General features: G+C 42.9%; 1 protein-coding gene across 1 annotated transcript in view; it reads right to left on the bottom strand.

Moving 5' to 3' along the window:
- scn1laa (sodium channel, voltage-gated, type I-like, alpha) overlaps positions 1–13,082 on the bottom strand; it is a 52,173-nt gene extending 39,091 nt beyond the window's left edge. The window contains 2 exon segments of the mRNA XM_064975951.1: positions 552–865; positions 12,650–13,082. Of these exon segments, the coding sequence (XP_064832023.1) occupies positions 552–812 (261 nt within the window). The 5' untranslated portion in view covers positions 813–865; positions 12,650–13,082.
- Between the last annotated feature and the right edge of the window lie 8,277 nt (positions 13,083–21,359).

Here is a 21,359-nt window from a genome sequence, read left to right as displayed (position 1 = left end):
TATGTATCGTTATCGGGATATGAAATGACCTATATCGGGATATGATATTTTGGCCATATTGCCCAGCCCTACTCTGTGGTGTGGTAAAATGTCTTCCCTGAAATTGCCAGATGGTATCCCTATCGATCCTTGCTTTCCTGTCACCTTGAATACCAAGGCTCTGGTTGAATGACAGCGTGCTCCATCACCTGACCGACACAATAACAACTGAACCTGGATCTGAAAACAGAGAAAGCCTGTGCTACGACAACTCTGGGTGTCACAGCATCACAGTGCCCGACCCAGAGATCTCTCACAGCACGGTACACTGTACACATGACTGGATAGACAGGAGTATGCATCAACATAAACCTTCTGCTCAAAATATTATGCAGATCCAAAGTTCAGCGCTACTGTATCCCAAAAACATAAGCTACTACATCCGTTACGCAACGTTACAGACAACTGTGTGTCTATGCTTTCCAAGACTGCCATAACCCTTCACAACTCCTTCAAACACCCCTTTCCTTGGTTTCAAAGCCCAGCTCTTTGTGAAGACCAATCCAACTCACTTTCTGGTTGCTGTAGAAGGTGTCCAGGTCCTCCAGTGGTGTGGACACCAATCCTTTGGGAATGTCCCCATATATGAGTGGCAGTGATTTGCCTGCCTCCAGGTCACTGCTGGGCTTGGGTCCGTTGTCGCCATCGTCATTGGGCTTCCCCTTGGGTTTCTTGGCGTTCTCCTCAGCGATCCGCCTCTCGATGGCATCAAGGGACTCGCGACAAAACAGCCGGAAGCTGTCTGGTCCTGGAGGTACAAGCAGCTGTGCCATCTTTTCATCCTGCACATTCAGAGTGACCGGCTAGCCTCCTTCAATAGAAAGGACTGGAGAAACAAGAGGGAGAAGCTCCAGTTAGAGGCAAGTGACTCTGTATCAACTCCTGAGGCATGGATATCCAAAAAACGACATAAAACCTCCGAAATATTTCTACTGAAGGAAATGTGCAACCTGTATGAGTTTAGAACACAGTGACTTGGACAATATTCTTCCGATATAAACTTACACTCACAATCATCCAATGTCACACGGATACCAGTGACAAAGGGAAACAGAAATGCTTTCCATGCCGCATCTCTTTGGCAGTATAACAATCAATATGAGGTACTTTACAGTCTATTCTTCACACTTATTACTTTACTTTAAAAAAAAAACAAGCCCATGAGTGGAGGGAGATCTGCCTGTGGATCCCACAGAGGACAAGTAGCAATCCATTATCAGCCTAGGGAGACCTGACTTCGCTCTTTAATCCACAGCAACTACCTGGCAATAATGAAATCAGACTTGCCATATAATACAGGCTTCTAAGTTTAACCCATTACTCTCTGCTCCAGAGCCAATCCTCCCGACAACAGCTAGAAGGCATGGTTTCGTTCCGAGCCCAGAGTTTCCACCTTAAAATGAGTAAAGAAATTACAGATGGAGAGGCAGATGTTCCAAATAGGCTCAGAGAGTAGTAAGATGATGAACAGGGACACTGCAAGGGCAATATCGAGCATCCCTTTTACTACAGCTCCCCTCTGCATCTGTCCCGCTGTGGAGAGGCTTCAGCTTTATCTTCTATGTCATAGGCTTTACAGTGCAATAGTGTCATAAAATAAGTCCATTGTTTGTCTTGACAGATCCAAGAAATCAATCACTAACACATTGGTCAATGCTAGACTGGATTGAATATAAATCACATCAATATGTCAACATAGTAAAACCCCATTGAGGAATTTAGTGAAACGGATGTAGTCGTTGTAACCTCTGTTTGAGGTATATTTGTGCTCTGCTATGGCATTAGGTTATATCCCCCCATATCTAGGTTGTGGGTTGTGAATATGAATGATTTGTTACATATAACAGAAAAGCAAATCCTGCCTAAGGCAGCATAATACACTATAATATAAATACCTTAATAGCACATCTGTGGTTGACTAGTCTGACTTTTCAGCCAGTGACACACAAATAAAAATTCATATGAACCTGAATTTGGAACGTTCTCATAAGTGCTTGTCATCAGCATTAGTACTCTATACTACTCACACATCTTCTATTCCCTTTAATGGCTAGAAGCCACGTCTAATTTCCCTTCATTAAATGGAAGGAGTCATTAGGAAATGGCTTAGTTTATCTGTACAGAATTTGCCAGTTGTAGCTGTGTATCAAATTCAGCTACAGTAGCTTATCTAGAATTCCTCCTTAATGCATCTGACATGTTGACTCCGAAGACAAAAGGCAACCTTTATGGTTGCCTTTACAGGTATGAGTGCATGCACGGAAGGAGCAGAGCACATACACAAGTAGAAGCAGTCATGAAAAGAGTACAGTGAAGAGCTGACACCTGTATTCTGAATAATAGAACCAATTATTCAGAATGAAATATTTTATATTGTTGGCTATAAACATATAAATGTCACGTTAAAACACGGATGAATGACTAATCTATGTAGTATAGCCAATATGTTCTATTAGTTTAAAGTCTTTTTATGTTAAGTGTCTTTAAACCTTTTAGAGTTTACCCACTGGGCACAGACATCGGTTGAACGTCTAGTTTTGATTTGTCTTTGATTGAGTTGTCAATTAACATGACTTCGACGTGAAAATCAACACACATCTTAACCATGTAATTGGTTTTAGGTTCAAAGTTGGGTGGGGAAAAAAAGACAAACATTCCTGAAATCTTTTTTTACGATGATGACTTTTTACAAATCCAATCAGTTTTCCACGTTGATTCAACGGTCATCACATTGAATGTTTTGGTTGAAATGATGTGGAAAAAAAAGTTGATTCAACTAGTTTTTGGCCCAGTGGGTACCTTGCTCGACAACAAAAAATCCCACAAAATTGATTTAAAGATGAATGTAAATGTCTGTATAAATCATTTGATCTTTTATACGTGCACCACTTCCCAAAAGGTATATAGGTGAGAATGCGCCGTGATGTAAAAAAAAAAAACTTCCTGGCTTCAATGGTATCTGGGAGCAATTCCCACTTTCCAAAGTAATCGCTGAGGTGCCAGGTTGGAGTCATGCTATAATCCTGGTACTAACCTTTCTCTAGGCTCAGGGAGGTAGGCCTCTCCATCAGACCTATTACAAGCTGTTTAGCCTTCCATTTATTTTTAGATTGCTTCTACCAGGTAAACGTTTGGTCACAATCCAACTGCAAGACAACAACAACAAAAAACGGGCACAATCATTCATACTGTATCTGTACAGTATCTCCATATAACACGACAACTCATTCAACACAATATAGCATAAGGTCATTATTCCTATAACCTTGGTACATCAAACTCAATGTGGATTAAGATAATAAACAGATAATAGACTCGATACAAGATGTCAACTAGAAGGGATTCAGTCAAACGTATCTTACAGTCAGATGTGACCGCAGGTGTGTGGCCAAACTGTATCCAATGAAAACATGGTGACTGTTGGCAGCGGTTGAAGAATTTCTGTTGGGTAGGCTATGTCCTGGGTTAACTCATCGAATCTATGTTTATTGACATACTGTAAATACTGACTAGTGATTAGACTTAACATGTGAGCCAAAATAAATACTGAAGCGACTGGCCACCAAACATAGGCAGCATAAACAGATGGCCACCATCATTCGAGTTCCCAAGAACGATAAGTCTTCATGCCACAATATCTACCGCTCTGTAGCACTCACATCTGTAATCATGAAGTGTTTTGAGAGGCTGGTTATGGCACACATCAACTCAATCATCCCAGACACCACTGCAATTTGCATACCGTCCCAACAGATCCATAAACGACACAATCTCAATTGCACTCGACACTGCCCTCACCCACCTAGGGAAAAGGATTATCTTCGTGAGAATGCTGTTTATTGTCTACAGCTCAGCGTTCAACATCATTGTCCCCTCCAAGCACATCACCAAGCTTAGGACTCTGGGAATGAACACAGCCCTCTGCAACTGGATCCTGGACTTCCTGACGGGCTGATCCCAGGTGGTGAGGGTAAGCAACATCACTTCCGCCATGCTGACCCTCAACACGGGAGCCCCACGGAGGTGTGTGCTTTGTCCTCTCGTGTACTCCCTGTTCACCCATGACTACGTGGCCACGCACGACTCCAACACTATCCTCAAGTAGGCTCCCGAGTGGCGCAGATGTCTAATGCACTGCATCTCAGTGCTAGAGGCGTCACTACAAACCCTGGTTCGATTCCAGGCTGTATCGCAACCGGCCATGATTGGGTGTCCCATAGGGTGGAACACAAATGACCCAGCATCTTCTGGGTTAGGGTTTGGCTGGGGTAGGCATTGTAAATAATAAGTTGTTCTTAACTGACTTGCCTAGTTAAATAAAGGTTAAATAAAAAAGGTTAAAAGTTTGCTGACAACACCACGGTGATAGGCCTGATCACCGGCGATGATGAGACAGCCTACAGGGAGGAGGTCAGTGACCTGGCAAACACAGACTCTCTGAGTTGATCCTTGTATTTTATTTGTATTTTTGCAGTCTATGTACACTCACAGGGCCCAATACACTCATGCACACTGACACTCTAACACACACAAACACTCACTCCATCATTTGCCCACATACACATAACATGCACATACATTTATACTGACTCTACACACACGCACTCACATACAATCAACATATACAGCTGCTACTCTGTTTATCATTTTTCCTGATGTCTAGTCACCTTACCCCTATACAGTTGAAGTTGGAAGTTTACATACACATAGGTTGGAGTCATTAAAACTTGTTTTTTAACCACTCCACACATTTCTTGTTAACAAACTATAGTTTTCTAAGTCATTTTCTATGCATAACACAAGTAATGTTTCCAACAATTGTGTACAGACAGTGGATCAGAGGTATACATACACTAAGTTGACTGTGCCTTTAAACAGCTTGGAAAATTCCAGAAAATTATGTCAGGGCTTTAGAAGCTTCTGATAAGCTAATTTAATAATTTGAGTAAATTGGAGGTGTACCTGTGGATGGTTTTCAAGGCCTACCTTCAAACTCAGTGTCTCTTTGCCTGACATCATGGGAAAATCAAAAGAAATCTGCCAAGACCCCAGAAAAAATTGTAGACTTCCACAAGTCTGGTTCATCCTTGGGAGCAATTTCCAAACACCTGAAGGTACCACATTTATCTGTACAAACAATAGTATGCAATTATAAACACCACGGGACCACGCAACTGTCATACCGCTCATAAAGGAGACGCATTCTGTCTCCTACAGATTAAAGTACTTTGGTGCGAAAAGTGCAAATCAATCACAGAACAACAGCAAAGCACCTTGTAAAGATGCTGGAGGAAACAGGTACAAAAGTATCTATATCCACAGTAAAACGAGTCCTATATCGACATAACCTGAAAGGCCGCTCCAAAACCGCAATAAAAATGCCAGACTATGGTTTGCAATTGCACATGGGGACCAAGGTCGTACTTTTTGGAGAAATGCCCTCTGGTCTGATGAAATAAAAATAGAACTGTTTGCCCATAATGACTAATGTTATTTTTTTGTGGAAAAAGGTGAGGCTTGCAACCCGAAGAACACCATTCCAACAGTGAAGCATGGGGGTGGCAGCATCATGTTGCGGGTGTCACACCCTGGTCTATATTTATTATGTTATCTTCATTTATTGGGTCAGGCCAGGGTGTGACATGGGTTTATTTGTAGTGTGTTCATCTTGGGGTTGTGTGGGGTGGATAGATTAGTCTATGGCTGCCTGAGGCGGTTCTCAATCAGAGTCAGGTGATTATCGTTGTCTCTGATTGGGAACCATATTTAGGTAGCCTGGGTTTCACTGTGTGTTTGTGGGTGATTGTTCCTGTCTCTGTGTTTGTTGCACCAGTCAGGGCTGTTTCGGTTTTCGACGTTTGTTGTTTTGTATTGTTCGTGTTTTCTTCATCATTAAAGATGTATCTAACGAACCACGCTGCATTTTGGTCCGATCCTTGTTCCACCTTTTTGTCAGAGGAGGAGTTGGAAGAAACCCATTACAGAATCACCCACCACAAACGGACCAAGCGGCGTGTCAACAGGCAGGAGCCACAGGAGCAGCGATCACAGGACTTCTGGACTTGGGAGGAGATATTGGACGGAAAAGGACCCTGGGCACAGCCTGGAGAATATCGCCGTCCCAAGGAAGAACTGGAGGCTAAGAAAGTGGAGAGGCGCTGGTATGAAGAGGCAGCGCGGCGACGCGGTTGGAAGCCCGAGAGTCAGCCCCAAAAATTTCTTGGGGGGGGGGGCTCAGGGAGAGTGTGGCAGAGTCAGGAGTCAGACCTGAGCCCACTCTCCCTGTTTATCGTGAGGAGCCCAAGGAGGAGACCAGAACCGGTGTTGGAGGTGAGCGAAGCAGAGACTGTGAAGGACTTAATGGGGAAATTGGAGGAGAGAGAAATGAGGGAGTTGCTGTGTTGGTGCTTTTTGCATGGAATTCGCCCGACGGAATGTGTCAGGGATTTGATGGCACCTGGGTCAGCGCTCCATACTCGTCCTGAGGTGCGTGTTAGTCGGCTGGTGAAGTTGGTGCCAGCCTCACGCACCAGGCCTCCTGTGCACATCCCTAGCCTTGCACGTACTGTGCCAACACTGCTCTCAAGATCTCCAGTACGCCTTCACGGTCTAGCCCATCCTGTGCCACCTCCACACACCAGCCCTCCGGTAGCAGCTCCCCGCACCAGGCTTCCTGTGCGTGTCCTCGGCCAAGTACCACCAGTGCCAGCACCACGCATCAGGCCTACAGTGCGCCTCGCCTCTCCTGTGCTGCCGGAGCCTCCCGCCTGTCCAGCGCTGCCGGAGCCTTCCTCCTCTCCTGCGCTGCCAGAGTCTCCCGCTTCTTTAGCGCTGCCAGAGCCTTCCGCCTCTACAGCGTTGCCGGAGTCTCCTGCCCGTTTAGCGCAGCCAGAGCTGCCAGTCTGCATGGAACAGCCAGAGCTGTCAGTCTGCATGGAGCAGCCAGAGCTGTCAGTCTGCATGGAGCAGCCGGAGATGCCAGTCTGCATGGAGCTGCCAGTCTGCATGGAGCTGCCAGTCTGCATGGAGCTGCCAGTCTGCAAGGAGCTGCCAGTCTGCAAGGAGCTGCCAGTCTGCAAGGAGCTGCTAGTCTGCAAGGAGTTGCCAGTCTGTAAGGAGCTGTCAGTCTGCAAGGAGCTGCCGGTCTGCAAGGAGCTGCCAGAGCTGCTAGTCTGCATGGAGCAGCCAGAGCTGCCAGTCTGCAAGAAGCCGCCAGAGCTGCCAGTCAGCATGGAGCAGCCAGAGCCGCCAGTCAGCCAGACTCTTCCAGATCTGCCAGTCAGCCAGACTCTTCCAGATCTGCCAGTCAGCCAGACTCTTCCAGATCTGCCAGTCAGCCAGACTCTTCCAGATCTGCCAGTCAGCCAGATTCTTCCAGATCTGCCAGTCAACCAGACTCTTCCATATCTGCTAGTCAACCAGACTCTTCCAGATCCGCCAGTCAACCAGACTCTTCCAGATCCGTCAGTCAGCCAGGATCTGCCAGAACTGCCAGCCAGCCAGGATCTGCTGGATTCAACTACCTGGCTGAGCTTCCTCTCAGTACTGGGCTTCCTCTCAGTACTGGGCTTCCTCTCAGTGCTGGGCTTCCTCTCAGTGCTGAGCTGCCCCTCAGTGCTGAGCTGCCCCTGTCCCGAGCTGCCCCTCAGTCCCGAGCTGCCCCTCAGTCCCGAGCTGCCCCTCTGTCCCGAGCTGCCCCTCTGTCCCGAGCTGCCCCTCTGTCCCGAGCTGCCCCTCAGTCCAGTGGGTTTCTGGGTGAGGACTACTAGGCCATGGTCGGCGGCGAGGGTGGACAATCATAGGACGCGAGGAGGGGGGAATAAGACATTCATAGAGTGAGTTCCACGTCCCGAGCCGGAGCCGCCACCATGGACAGACGCCCACCCGGACCCTCCCTATTGTTTTGATGTGCGCCCGGGAGTCCGCACCTTAGGGGGGCGGTTCTGTCACGCCCTGGTCTATATTTATTATGTTATCTTCATTTATTGGGTCAGGCCAGGGTGTGACATGGGTTTATTTGTAGTGTGTTCATCTTGGGGTTGTGTGGGGTGTATAGATTGGTCTATGGCTGCCTGAGGCGGTTCTCAATCAGAGTCAGGTGATTATCGTTGTCTCTGATTGGGAACCATATTTAGGTAGCCTGGGTTTCACTGTGTGTTTGTGGGTGATTGTTCCTGTCTCTGTGTTTGTTGCACCAGTCAGGGCTGTTTCGGTTTTCGACGTTTGTTGTTTTGTATTGTTCGTGTTTTCTTCATCATTAAAGATGTATCTAACGAACCACGCTGCATTTTGGTCCGATCCTTGTTCCACCTCTTCGTCAGAGGAGGAGTTGGAAGAAACCCGTTACAGTGGGGGTGTTTTGCTGCAGGAGGGAAAATAGATGGCATCATGAGGAAGTAAAATTATGTGGATATATTGATATATTGAAGCAACATCTCAAGACATCAGTCAAGAAGTTAAAGCTTGGTGGCAAATGGGTCTTCCAAATGGACAATGACCCCAAGCATACTTCCAAAGTTGTGGCTAATTTATTTAAATTTTACTAGTCAAGTCAGTTTAGAACAAATTCTTATTTTCAATGACGGCCTAAGAACAGTGGGTTAATTGCCTGTTCAGAGGCAGAATGACAGGTTTGTACCTTGTCAGCTTGGGGACTTGAACTTGCAACCTTTTGGTTACCAGTCCAACGCTCTAACCACTAGGCTACCCTGCCTCCCCAAAACGGCTTAAGGACAACAAAGTCAAGGTATTGGAGTGGCCATCACAAAGCCCTGACTTCAATCACATAGAAGAGGTGGCCGACAAGGTGGCCGACAAACCTGACTCAGTTACACCAGCTCTGTCAGGAGGAATGGGCCAAAATTCACCCAACTTATTGTGGGAAGTTTGAGGAAGGCTATCCAAAATGTTTGACTCAAGTTAAACAATTTAAAGGCAATGCTACCAAATACTAATTGAGTGAATGTAAACTTCTGACCCACTGGGAATGTGATGAAAGAAATAAAAGCTGAAATAAATCATTCTCTCTACTATTATTCTGACATTTCAGGTTCTTAAAATAAAGTGTTTATCCTAATTGACCCAAGACAGGGAATGTTTACTATGATTAAATGTCAGGAATTGTGAAACTGAGTTTAAATGTATTTGGCTAAGGTGTATATAAACTTCTGACTTCAGCTGTACATATCTACCTCTATCACTCCACTATCCCTGCCCATTGTAAATATGCTACTGGAACTGACTGACCCTGTATATAGTATGCTTACTTACTTTCTCGTGTTCTTATTTCTTGTGTGTTTTTGTTCTACCTTATGTTATTTGTAATATTACATTGTTATTGATTACTGCATTGTTGGGTTTAGAGCTGTCAAGAAAGGCATTTCACTGCATTTCATTTCATTTTAATGCATGTGACATTAAAACTTAGAACTTGAAACTAGTTTCATATAGGCCTCTAGTATCTATTGCACACAACTATGAGCTGCTAACGTGCTTCAGATATTTTTCTTCATCTGCAAGCTGTTGCCTTGACATCAAGACCACGAGGAGGCCAGCAAAAATGGCAACTCATTTGTCTCCTTTATTGTTCACTGACCTCAAATGACACCCCTTTTGTTTTCTCTATCTTTCACAATGCATATTAGCCCTGTCCTGTTCATCAATGAAAACTGAGGAGGGCCTTGACCTCAGTGACCTACACCCCCAGCCTTCCCCTCCATGTTTCAATAATTCAATCAAGTTATCCTCTTTCACATGGTTGACAGAAACCCCATGGTAAGCTACTGGTCTCAATGTGCTTTTTTAGCCTAAGTGCTGGTATGTTTTTTCTCTCTTGTCAACACATTATGGAATTACCATGGATAATTATCATTGCTGATAAGGAGTTAGCAAGAGATGGGCACTCAGGCTACAGTGTTTTAGTCTTCTTACTTGAAAAATGTACTGTGAACTCAGGAACAATGACAAGACTCCAGGGAGGGAAGTAGCCCACGGCTATAGACATGATATAGCATAGATTATTTCAAACATAATTCCCGTGCATTATGACGTTTTAGTAGCTTGTTGTGTAGGCAAAAACATTTCGGTATTTCATAGCATCTGCATATTTCCTACTGTAGCCGACCATAAACCACATTGAAAGTCCAATTTGAGTTGCTCAGTCTGTTATCAAAAGTCTAACAGAGCAACTAAGGCTACTTGCTCGACCTCTCTTTCGTGGACGGGTGCTGTTGATTGACGGATTCTACCGGGTAGTCCTACTTTTCACGCATGTGCTGCTGTCCATGGTGCTCAAAAGTTAACCGCACTAGACTAAACGCAGAAATGCCAGTGGGTCTATCAGAAATGCGTGATATCCTCCCTCCAGAGTGTCTACTCGTGTGAATGGCACTGATTTATCCTCCATTATTTCACAAGAGATATGCCCAAGAGGGAGAAATCTAACGTTTATGGCATTACTCACATAAGAGTGCACAACATTAGTCTAACATTAGTCTAACTAACTATTCAAATCATACTCGCCTTAGGGGTATATCACTTAGCCAACTGTAAATCATGTTCAATTTCATGACAAAATATGCATGTTGACCTAGGTTACTCATGCAGGCAAATTTGAGTTGAAAGTTGAGATAGGACTTTAAATTAATAAAAGCGCTAGGAATTGCTGTTTTGCCGACTTTCTCAACGAAATGGTACAAAGGCAACGTTCTATATCAGCTCCAAACAGCAAGCAACACTAAGTGATTGTTGTAAAATAGCTTACATATATGTTAACTTAACCAATCAAACAGATGAGTATTGAGAATGTATGACCAATATCGTATTTATACCGGCAGCCAATAAATGACACATTTATGACATCTGCTTGACTATTGCCACAACCTTGACACGCATCTAGCTGACTTACTTCTGTATGTTTATGCATTTCTGCGTCTCGTCTATAAGAAGGTCCACCCTGAGAGGCGCGCTGAGGGAAAGTATATAGAGATATGTCCACACAACAGAAAAGGAGTAGGGTGTACGGATACATTCGAAAATGAATGACTTGATTAGGCTAATATGTTGGATATGAATATGAATATGGCCGCATGCGATGATACAGGAGGGCATCAAACAAGTTACCTTATCAATGGTAGATATGACGTACGAAGGGGGTTCAACTGCTGTCGCCATATTGGAGGCTTCAATTATTTCCATGGAGAAGGCGCTCTCATAGCAAATTCTCCGCCCTACCCAGCGAGTCTGGTAGAACCAGCACCCTCAAGCCACCCTTCCCATTCACATACACGACAGTAGGCTATAGCCAAGCGCCCACAACCACTGCTTGCGTCACGCCTCGATTTTTCTGAAGAAAAAAAATGGGCTAAGTTGTAGAATGATTAGAGAAGTGTGACACATTTAGCGCGTCGGCGACACTATACATAATGTAGACCTACCTATACATTGTGATGACTTTAAACAGACTGATTACGATTTATAGCCTATAAATATATGTATATGGAAGATTTATGGCAGGCCTATGTCGCAGATAAATGCATACAAACATGTTTTGCTCGTGGGATAAAGTAAAATCGTTCTTTACTGGTATATGTTCAATTCGCATAGTCTTTATATGGCAATAATCATAATACATCTAGTCCCAGGTGATGAAGTGTTGGCTACAGTAGGCTATTTGTCCGTCTGTTCCGTCGCTAGCGTTATTGCCACTCTGTTGACATTAATCTAACAGGTTGGAATACCTGGAAGTGGCACACAATTATAACCACTATTGATGGGTCAGCTGAAACAATACTGCAACAGCAGTCGGGACACTATTATGATCACAGTGATCAATAACATTCGATTCATATATCCGCTCTAACAAGGTTAAACTAGGCTACAGTAGGGCGCATAATATTTTGTGTTGAACTATATTCTCTATGGAAGATTGGACATGCCGAAAGAACAATGTTTTCAGAGGTTAGAGGGGTTGGGTCAAATGCGGAAAGACACATTTCAGCTGAATACATTCAGTTGGACAGCTGACTAGGTATCCACTTTCCCTTTCCCCTTATATTTCATGCCTGATCCAGGGTTTGATCCATTGACCTTATAAGAATAAGGTTTGATCACACAAATCTGTAATAACTAGCAGGATCATAGTATTATCTGCTAAAGACCTTATTTCACCCAACAAGAATTACCTTTAAAACCTACGCCACAGTTGTTTTTTAAATTAATAAAATACAGATCTGTAAAATCTGGTAATCCCCTGTCAAAATGACAAGATGCCCATAGTATGGATTAGCCTAAACTACATTATCTGAGTATATAATAAGGCCTATCATAATTATTTGAATAGGTCAGCTATAGGTTACACATCATGGAATATTATGTTACCAAGAACGGATCATTATTGTATCAGGGCCCTCCAGGCATCTTCTTTACCCACATTTTTCCATCAGCCTGGCAATGCTTCACTTTTGAAAAACAGAGACAGCCCCTACTCCGTTTTCACCTGAGACATTAAAGATGGTAGGAATACATCTTTTTGAGATATGTATTTAAATTACGCAATCATTTCCCACCTTTGGGAAGCCCTAGGGCATCCTTTCCCATCCCCTATACTTACCATTCGTTTTTCATCCAAGGCAGGTAAAGACAATAATCGCTCGGCACGCCTTGATGTTGCTTTCTCCCGAGTAAGGTGATTGAAGGACACATGTGTATACTTGACTAAGTCAAATGTGTTTTCTTCTTTCGATTTAGTATTTCCCAGAGATGGACAACAACAAAAATCACAGGAGAGCGTGATTAACTTGTTGCTACTACAGTCGTCTTGTTCAGAGCATTCTGTTGCGCTTCCGGTTGTTACCGGGTACTAATGACGGCAGAGAGTCGGGGTTGTGTGCGTGATCAGAAATAATGTCTGTCTGTGGTCGTGGATATCGGGAAGAGATAATGGACAGCCTACAGTTTAGTATCACTGAAATTGTGATTATTTGTAGGCATACGTACTGTAACACATTGAAGAACATTCAAAACGTGTTAGTCATCGCTGGATGTTGGTGAAGTATGAGGGTAGTTTCTGATACACAGTGCGTGACTGTGGTAATACGATGTCAGAGTGGGGTTTTCTCATTGTGAAAATGCTGAAGGCTTCACAACACATACACATTGTCACTACAATGTGTGCATCAATTTAAAAAAAAAACACATTGTGGCACTAGAGACAGTTTCATCTCATATTAGTATAAAATACCAGCTTTCTGTGTGATTTCTTAGTATTTTAAAACATTTTTATTAGAGGAAATCTGTGACAAATAAGAAGGCAGAGAAATGCACTTATTAACAAGTGTGAATATTGCCCTCTGTCGTTCTAGCCCCAAAATACCCCCAGACTATATGCTTTCAAGTGTTCTGATGGCACCTGGTGGCTGCAGGCAGCATTGTTCATGGACCTAATCCACTGCACTGCTCTTTCTACATATCATTCATGTGCTGAAATACAGCAACCATCAATTCTGTGTTTCAAGAAAAAAAAGCTTTATTTTATTGAACATCTTTGTAGTTTTCCATTCAACGTGAGAGGATCTCTTTAGTCTGATCCTGACTAGAGGTGTATGAGTGAAGGGAGTACATATAGATTGGTGTTACAATGGGGGAAAATGTGTTGTTTAAACTCTAATTTGGGTCAATTCCAATGACACTACTTTTTAATTAACTTTATTTAGATGAATCTCTACAGGCTTTGTTTTCTGGGTAAATTCATTGTGTTGCCAAATGGGCCCACGCTGATGTATGACTAACAAACCGCTGTGGGACATTTACAGACTTCCCTGTTAAATGTTTTTCCCTGGAGCCTTTTTTTCATTTTGGCACATTGCTGGGTTCATGTTGCTATAGCACGGTTGGCCAGTGTGTGAGTTTCCACCCTAACCCACTTCTCTGAATCATCATTAACTACACTGATGGGTTCAGTAATTTCTAGAACATCAGTGCTCAAAGACAGGGATCCTAATGGATGGTGCCCTAGTGAGCCAGCGTTTGTCTGAGTGCCAGATAGCTAGACAATGGGTGCGTTCCCCTGCCTAGACATTGCTGAATACCCAGATTTTACAATGCCTGGACAAGTATTTTACTTATCAGCTAACCGCATCATATGTTACAGCAATCTGTCAGTTGGTGACACAGTCGATGATGTGGCACGCAACCATTGGTTGATGCATGCAACATCTGAGCAGGGGGACGTGACCAATGTGGCCCGGACTGAGCTAATACAACCCTGCGCAGCACAGCATGCATCATGGGAAAGCAAGTGTGATGGGACACTTTGAAACGTACAGTGAGGTGTGTGTTTAACTGCTTTAAATGTTCCAAATCATTTAACTGATTCACACTCTTAAAAATAAAGGCGCAAGTTGGAACCAAAAAGGGTTCTTGAGAGCGATGCCATAGGGAACCATTTTTTGGGTCTCCAAAGAACCATGAATGGGATGTTCCTTTAAAGAACCCTACCAACATTTAAAAAAAACACAATATGAATATCAAGAGCTCCAAATATCCATTATTGGTTCTACAAAGAACCCTAGCACCAACCCAACCTTTTGTAGCAAAGCATTGATGGTTCTTTGTGGATCTCTAAAAGTTTCTGTATAGAACCTAAATCAAATGTTTCTTTAAGATATGGTGGTTCTTCAGCAATTTTATTAAAATACATTGATCCTTTCAAATGTGTTGAAATATCAATAATGACTAAACAAATGTCAAATGTACCAATAGTTTATTATACAACCAAGAAGTACAAAACAAAGTAGAATCTACAATTTCCAACAAATTACCATTTACATTCATTTCAAAGTACAATTTAAAACAATGCAATTGTTCAATGATAGAGGTACAGTATAATCTAAGAACATGAGCCCATCCAGTATGTGACAGGACATGGTAGTAAATCGGAAAGGGCCATCACTTTCACACCGTTAAAACTTTGTAATTTAAGAACATAATCTTCCAATCCATTATCGTTACATTTCTCTCGTCAGACATTCTGTTGACTTTATGTTCCTGACAGATTAGGATAAATCATTGGAGTCTACAATCATTTGACAGCAGACCACACAGACACAATACAGAGAAAAACAAGTGAGCGAGTAAAGAGTGAACCATGAGAATAAATGTCCCAAGGGACTGTACAGACGTGTCCTTTTGAATACACGCAGATAGGCTTATCGAGGTGCCTTTGCTGGGTGTGCAGAACGCAAAGTGAATTGAACATTTTTCAATTCGAGAACCTAAGTGTAGAGCCCTGCACCAATGGCTCAAAAAAAAACTAATGAGTGTTCCAAAATGTCGTGACGACAATTCTTATTTCACTTACCTCATCGACCACAAACAACTGTGCTGGATCGTCTTTGAGGAGAAATGGCTGCAGGAACATGGTTCCGCTGACCATCTGGCCTGAAAAACATCTTAATTCATCGCATCTCCGATATTATTATTGAACATTGTTTTAATTCTCTCTGCTCAAGCTTGAATGAGCATCCCCTTTTGCGCCACCTAGGTTGGTCACCACCCAACTACTGTATCATAGACAAATCAGTGGACCCCTAGCAGCTGCCCACTTCAGGCTGAACTTCAAGCGTAATACTGTCACGAATCCCGCCGAAGGTGGTTCCTCTTCCTGTCCGGGCGGCGCTCGGCATTCGTCGTCGCCGGCCTACTAGCTGCCACCGATCCCCTTTTCTGTTTCAGTTTGTTTTGTCTGATTAGTCTCACCTGTTTCTTGTTTGATTTGGGCTATTTAAACCAGGTATGTCCGCCTGCTTTTGCGCGGGCCTGTTGTTCTGTTCATGTGTGTGGATTCTCGTGGACTCTTTGGCCCTGCTTTTGGGATGGTTTAAGTGATGCGCCTTAGTGTTTGACGTTACCGTTACTTGTTCTGGAATAAACGACCACGATTGAACTACCTCTGCGCTCTGCTCCTGACTCCTCCACCCACTACTCCTAGAACCCGTGACAAATACAGTTTCTTAATTGCTAAAACACTAAAACCCAGTTGCCTGGACTCATTTAGCTAATTATGCAGTCTTGTCAATACCTTCAAATTTCACATGGTAAAACACAATTTGCAGATCTCACTTAGAATTTTCAGCAAAACTCTAAACACATTCTCATTCTCAAAACACATTCTGCACTCTAATGTACACGTCATCCATACTGGTAAACACAGGTGGAAACAATAAAATACAAATAGAGAAGACATGTCATTGATTGAACACAACCACTCAAAATTGATTTAACCTGTTTCAAATGATGTGACACAACCAATATAAGCCAGTTCAGAGAGGTTGTTGAAGGTGGGTAGGAAAAAGTGAGAATGGATAGAAGAAACAATGTGAGGACGTATGCGAAGTGGGCGAAGAGGAGGAGGAGGGCGACGAAGAGAGAGACAAAGAGTGGAAATATCTGATGAAATTCGAGCAACGGTTATAGACCATGTTCTTATCCATGGACTGACAATGAGGGAAGCAGGACTTAGAGTGCAACCCAATATGAGCCGATTTTCTGTGTCCACCATAGTAAGGACATTCAGAGAGGAGAACAGGTAGAGTATACTACTGTATTTTTGCAATTGCAAATTTACTGTACTACACTATATGCAGCTGTTTCAATATACATTTGTAAAGTTAATCACTGTATGTATTGTACTGCATGAATATGTTTTGTAACTGCACAACTACTTTTTGTAGAATTGCAAGGCTGCCACATGCAGGTGGAAGGACAGCTATATTCACTCGGGAGCAAGAGGTCGTTATAGTTGGCATGGTCCTTCAAGATAATGCAATATGACTCAGAGAAATCCAGGAAAGAGTGATACAAGACAACACACACTTCCAGGGAATCGACAGTGTGAGCATTTCCACAATTGACCGTGTCCTCCATTGTAACAGGATGCGAACGAATCAAGTATACAGAGTCTTGAGCGCAACTTACCAAGGGTTAAAGAACTGCGAGCTCAGTATGTGCAAGTAAGTGTACATTCAGAAACATTTACTGTTATTCAGATTGTCTACAGTACTATGTGAATGACATTACTCATCAGTACATACAATGTATGTGAATCAGAAGCCGAATTGTACTCTACAGTATAGCACTGTCTCTGTACGACTGACAAAATCCTACATACAGTATATTGATTTCTACACAGACAATATTTGACTTGGAATCCTTGGACAGACCCCATGAGTTCATCTTTGTCGATGAAGCAGGCTTCAATCTAACAAAGAGGAGAAGGAGAGGCCGAAACATGATTGGACAGCGGGCCATTGTTGAAGTCCCTGGTCAACGAGGTGGCAATGTCACGATCTGTGCTGCTATCAGCAACCATGGTGTTCTACATCACCATGTTATACTCGGGCCATATAACACCCAGCACCTTCTAAGATTTATTGCCAATCTAAGAGATATTTTATTTGAGCAGCAGGTTCAAGAGCAGCAGGGTCAAGAGCTAAATGAGAATCCCATTCCCACCTATGTGATAGTGTGGGACAATGTCAGTTTCCATCAAGCTGCTTAGGTAAGGGAATGGTTTAACATCAATGGGCAGTTTATGAACTTGTACCTCCCTCCATACTCGTCTTTCCTGAATCCGGTTGAGGAGTTTTTCTCCTCTTGGAGATGGAAAGTGTATGATAGACAACCCTACACCAGAGTAAATCGGCTGCAAGCCATGGATTTAGCCTGTGGTGATATTGGTGAGGAATCATGTCAGGGCTGGATTACGGCACACAAGAGGCTTCTTGCCCCATTGCCTCAAGAGGGACAATATTGCTTGTGATGTCGACGAAGTGCTCTGGCCTGACCCAGCCCAAAGACAAGAAGAAGCACATTGATCACATGTTTACTCCCTTGATTTTTGTCCCTTTTAGTATTGTATACTGTAGTACAGTGCATTGTAGGCTGCATACAGTACAATGGACAAATTGTGTGGCCCTGAACATTGTGCTTTCCTTTTATTAACAGTACTGACTGCTAAATAGATTGACTGGTTGCAGGTTCATATCAACAAAGAACAATTACAGTATCACAGAGACAAAGGACAAGTTTGTGAGATGCAGGGTACAGTACTGTAAAAATAGGGGTACAAGGAGGAGGAAGAACAAAAAACAAAATTGCAAAGAGCAAAGCAGAGTAGTAATTTCTGATAAATTGAGCTACTATGATAGAACATGTTTTCGTTCATCAAAAGACAATGATGGAAAAATGTTTTTTTTTAGATTAAAAATGTACTTCTCCCTGAGAATTGTATGTTTTGAACAATGTGTTCTGACTGCTTGAGAGTGTATATCATTTTGATCACAGGTAAAACTGTTTTGAGGCGAATGTTTCATTTTGCGAGAGGAGTCAGAGGTTATGTAAATAGTGCTTGAAGATGAATATATATAGAGAGAGAGAGAGAGAGAGAGAGAGAGAGAGAGAGAGAGAGAGAGATGTAAATTCATGCTGTATATTTAAAATGGAATACATGTTCTCCCCCCCCCCGCATAAGAAACAATTCTGAAATATCACATTTATATAAGTATTCAGAACCTTTACTCAGTACTTTGTTTAAGCACCTTTGGTAGAGATTACAGCCTCAAGTCTTCTTGGGTATGACGCCCCAAGAGTGGCAAACCTGTATTTGGGGAATTTCTCCCATTCATCTCTGCAGATCCTCTCAAGCTCTCAGGTTGGAAGGGGCACATCGCTGCAAAGCTATTTTCAGGTCTCTCCAGAGATGTTAGATCGGCTTCAAGTCGATCTGGCTGGGTCACTCAAGGACATTCAGAGATCTGTCCCAAACCCACTCCTGCGTTGTCTTTGCTGTGTGTTTAGGGTCGTTGCCCTGTTGGAAGGTGAACCTTTGCCCCATTCTAAGATCATGAGCACTCTGGAGCAGGTTTTCATCAAGGATCTCTCTGTACTGTGCTCCATTGATCTTCCCTCAATCCTGACTAGTCTCCCAGTTCCTGCCGCTGAAAAATATCCCCACCGAATGATACGGCCATCACCATGCTTCACCGTAGGGATGGAGCCAGGTTTCCTCCAGACGTGACTCTTGTCATTCAGGCTAAAGACTTCAATATTGTTTTTAACAGAACAGGAACTCTTGTGTCTCATGGTCTTTAGGTGCCTTTTGGCAAACACCAAGCGGGCTGTAATGTGCCTTTTACTGAGTAGTGGCTTCCGTCTGGCCTCTCTACCATAAAGGCCTGATGGGTGGAGTGCTACAGAGATGGTTGTCCTTCTGGAAGGTTTTCCCATCTTCACAGAAGAACTCTGAAGCTCTGTCAGAGTGACCATCGGGTTCTTGGTCACCTCCCTGCCCAAGGCTCTTCTCCCCAAGATTGAGTCTTGGCATTCCAAACTTCTTCCATTTAAGAATGATGGAGGCCACTGTGTTCTTGGGGACCTTCAATGCTGCAGAAATGTTTTGGTACCCTTCCCCAGATCTGTGCCTTGACACAATCCTGTCTCAGGACAATTCCTTCAACCTCATGGCTTGTTTTTTTCTCTGACATGCACTGTCAACTGTGGGACCTTATATAGACAGGTGTGTGCCTTTCCAAATCATGTCCTAATCAATTGCATTTATCACAGGTTGGACTCCAATCAAGTTGTAGAAACATCTCAAGGATGATCAATGGAAACAGGATGCACCTGAGCTCAATTTCGAGTCACATTGCAAAGGGTCTGAATACTTATGTAAATAAGATATTTTTTTTGTTATATTTATGGCACCATTTAAAAAAAAAATGTTTTCGCTTTGTCATTATGGGGTACTGTGTGTCGATTGATGAGGGAATTTTTCCCCCCATCCATTTTAGAATAAGGCTGTAAAGTAACAAAATGTGGAAAAAGTCAAGGGTTCTGAACATTTTCAGAATGCTCTGTATCTAAGTTCCCTATCTACCATGCTAGACTGCTAGCTACACCAGGTGTGAGAGTTTGCTTTACACCACAGTAGCAATATTGGCTAGCTAGTAGACAGCTAACATTACTATGTTGATATAACCAAAGACACTTGTAACTAGCTAGCTAATTTGGGGACTAGCATAATATAGATTTAAGTTGTCGGAATGGACAAGTAAACAAAACACACAAAAATCATCACTATATCAAACAATTACTCCAATCAGAATTAGATCAGAGAGGCAAACATTGGAATAATACTAAAATCTATTTTTAATATAATAAATAAAAAAGCCTACATGACAAAGTGTAGGTGATATGCATATTGGTTACAACCTCATGTCCAAACCGATGCTGACATGAGGCGCCAGAAAATGAATCCAAACTTTAATGAGACTTTTAAATACATCAATATGCACTAAATGCCAGTCATTTTTGACAATTATAATGAAGCAAATGTACACTAGAGGCCCAGTTCATTCAGATCAAATGGTCAGGAGACCAGAGAGTGGAGGACCGTGCCTGTTGCGCACCGCACATCACCTTCCTTGAATCTGAGTGGAGGGGGTCAGCATTTTGAAACTATATAGAACAAAAAGATAAATGCAACATGTAGAGTGTTGGTCCCATGTTTCATGAGCTGAAACAAAAAACACCAGAAATGATTCATGCACACATAAAGTACAGTCACCCAGACAGCTGATGAAACTGTGGGTTTGCACAATCAACAGCCTGATTAACTCTATGCGAAGGTGTCACGGCCTGACCATAGTTTGTATGTTTCTATGTGTTGTTTGGTCAGGGTGTGATCTGAGTGGGCATTCTATGTTGGATGTCTAGTTTGTCTGTTTCTGTGTTTGGCCTGATATGGTTCTCAATCAGAGGCAGGTGTTAGTCGTTGTCTCTGATTGGGAACCATATTTAGGAAGCCTGTTTTGTCATTGTGGGTGATTGTCTATGTTAGTTGCTTGTGTCAGCACAGTTCTGATATAGCGTCACGGTCGTTTATTTATTTTTTGTTCAGTGTTCTTTAAATTCACGATGAACACATACCATGCTGCATTTTGGTCCTCCGATCCTTCCAACTACTACTCCTCCTCAGACAAGGAGGATGACGATCGTGACAGAAGGAGATGACTTGGTTTTGAGCCCTGGAGGGAATTATTTTATGAAGACATATTTGGTTGCAAATGTAATGTTGCAATATTTTATAAGCTACCAGATCAGATGAGAGCTGGACATAAACCATAAAACCACCGTTTTTAGTCATGCCTTCTAAGAAAAGAAAAGCATGACAGATGTTTTTGATTACTTGCTACGTTGACCTACCACTAAGACTCGGAATAGCATTATGAATGTATAGGCAGATGAAAGTAGTAAGTCAGAGA

Source organism: Oncorhynchus masou, chromosome 10, assembly GCF_036934945.1.
Source record: "Oncorhynchus masou masou isolate Uvic2021 chromosome 10, UVic_Omas_1.1, whole genome shotgun sequence".
Classification (NCBI taxonomy): Eukaryota; Metazoa; Chordata; class Actinopteri; order Salmoniformes; family Salmonidae; genus Oncorhynchus; species Oncorhynchus masou.
This window is presented reverse-complemented; position numbering and strand designations above follow the sequence as displayed.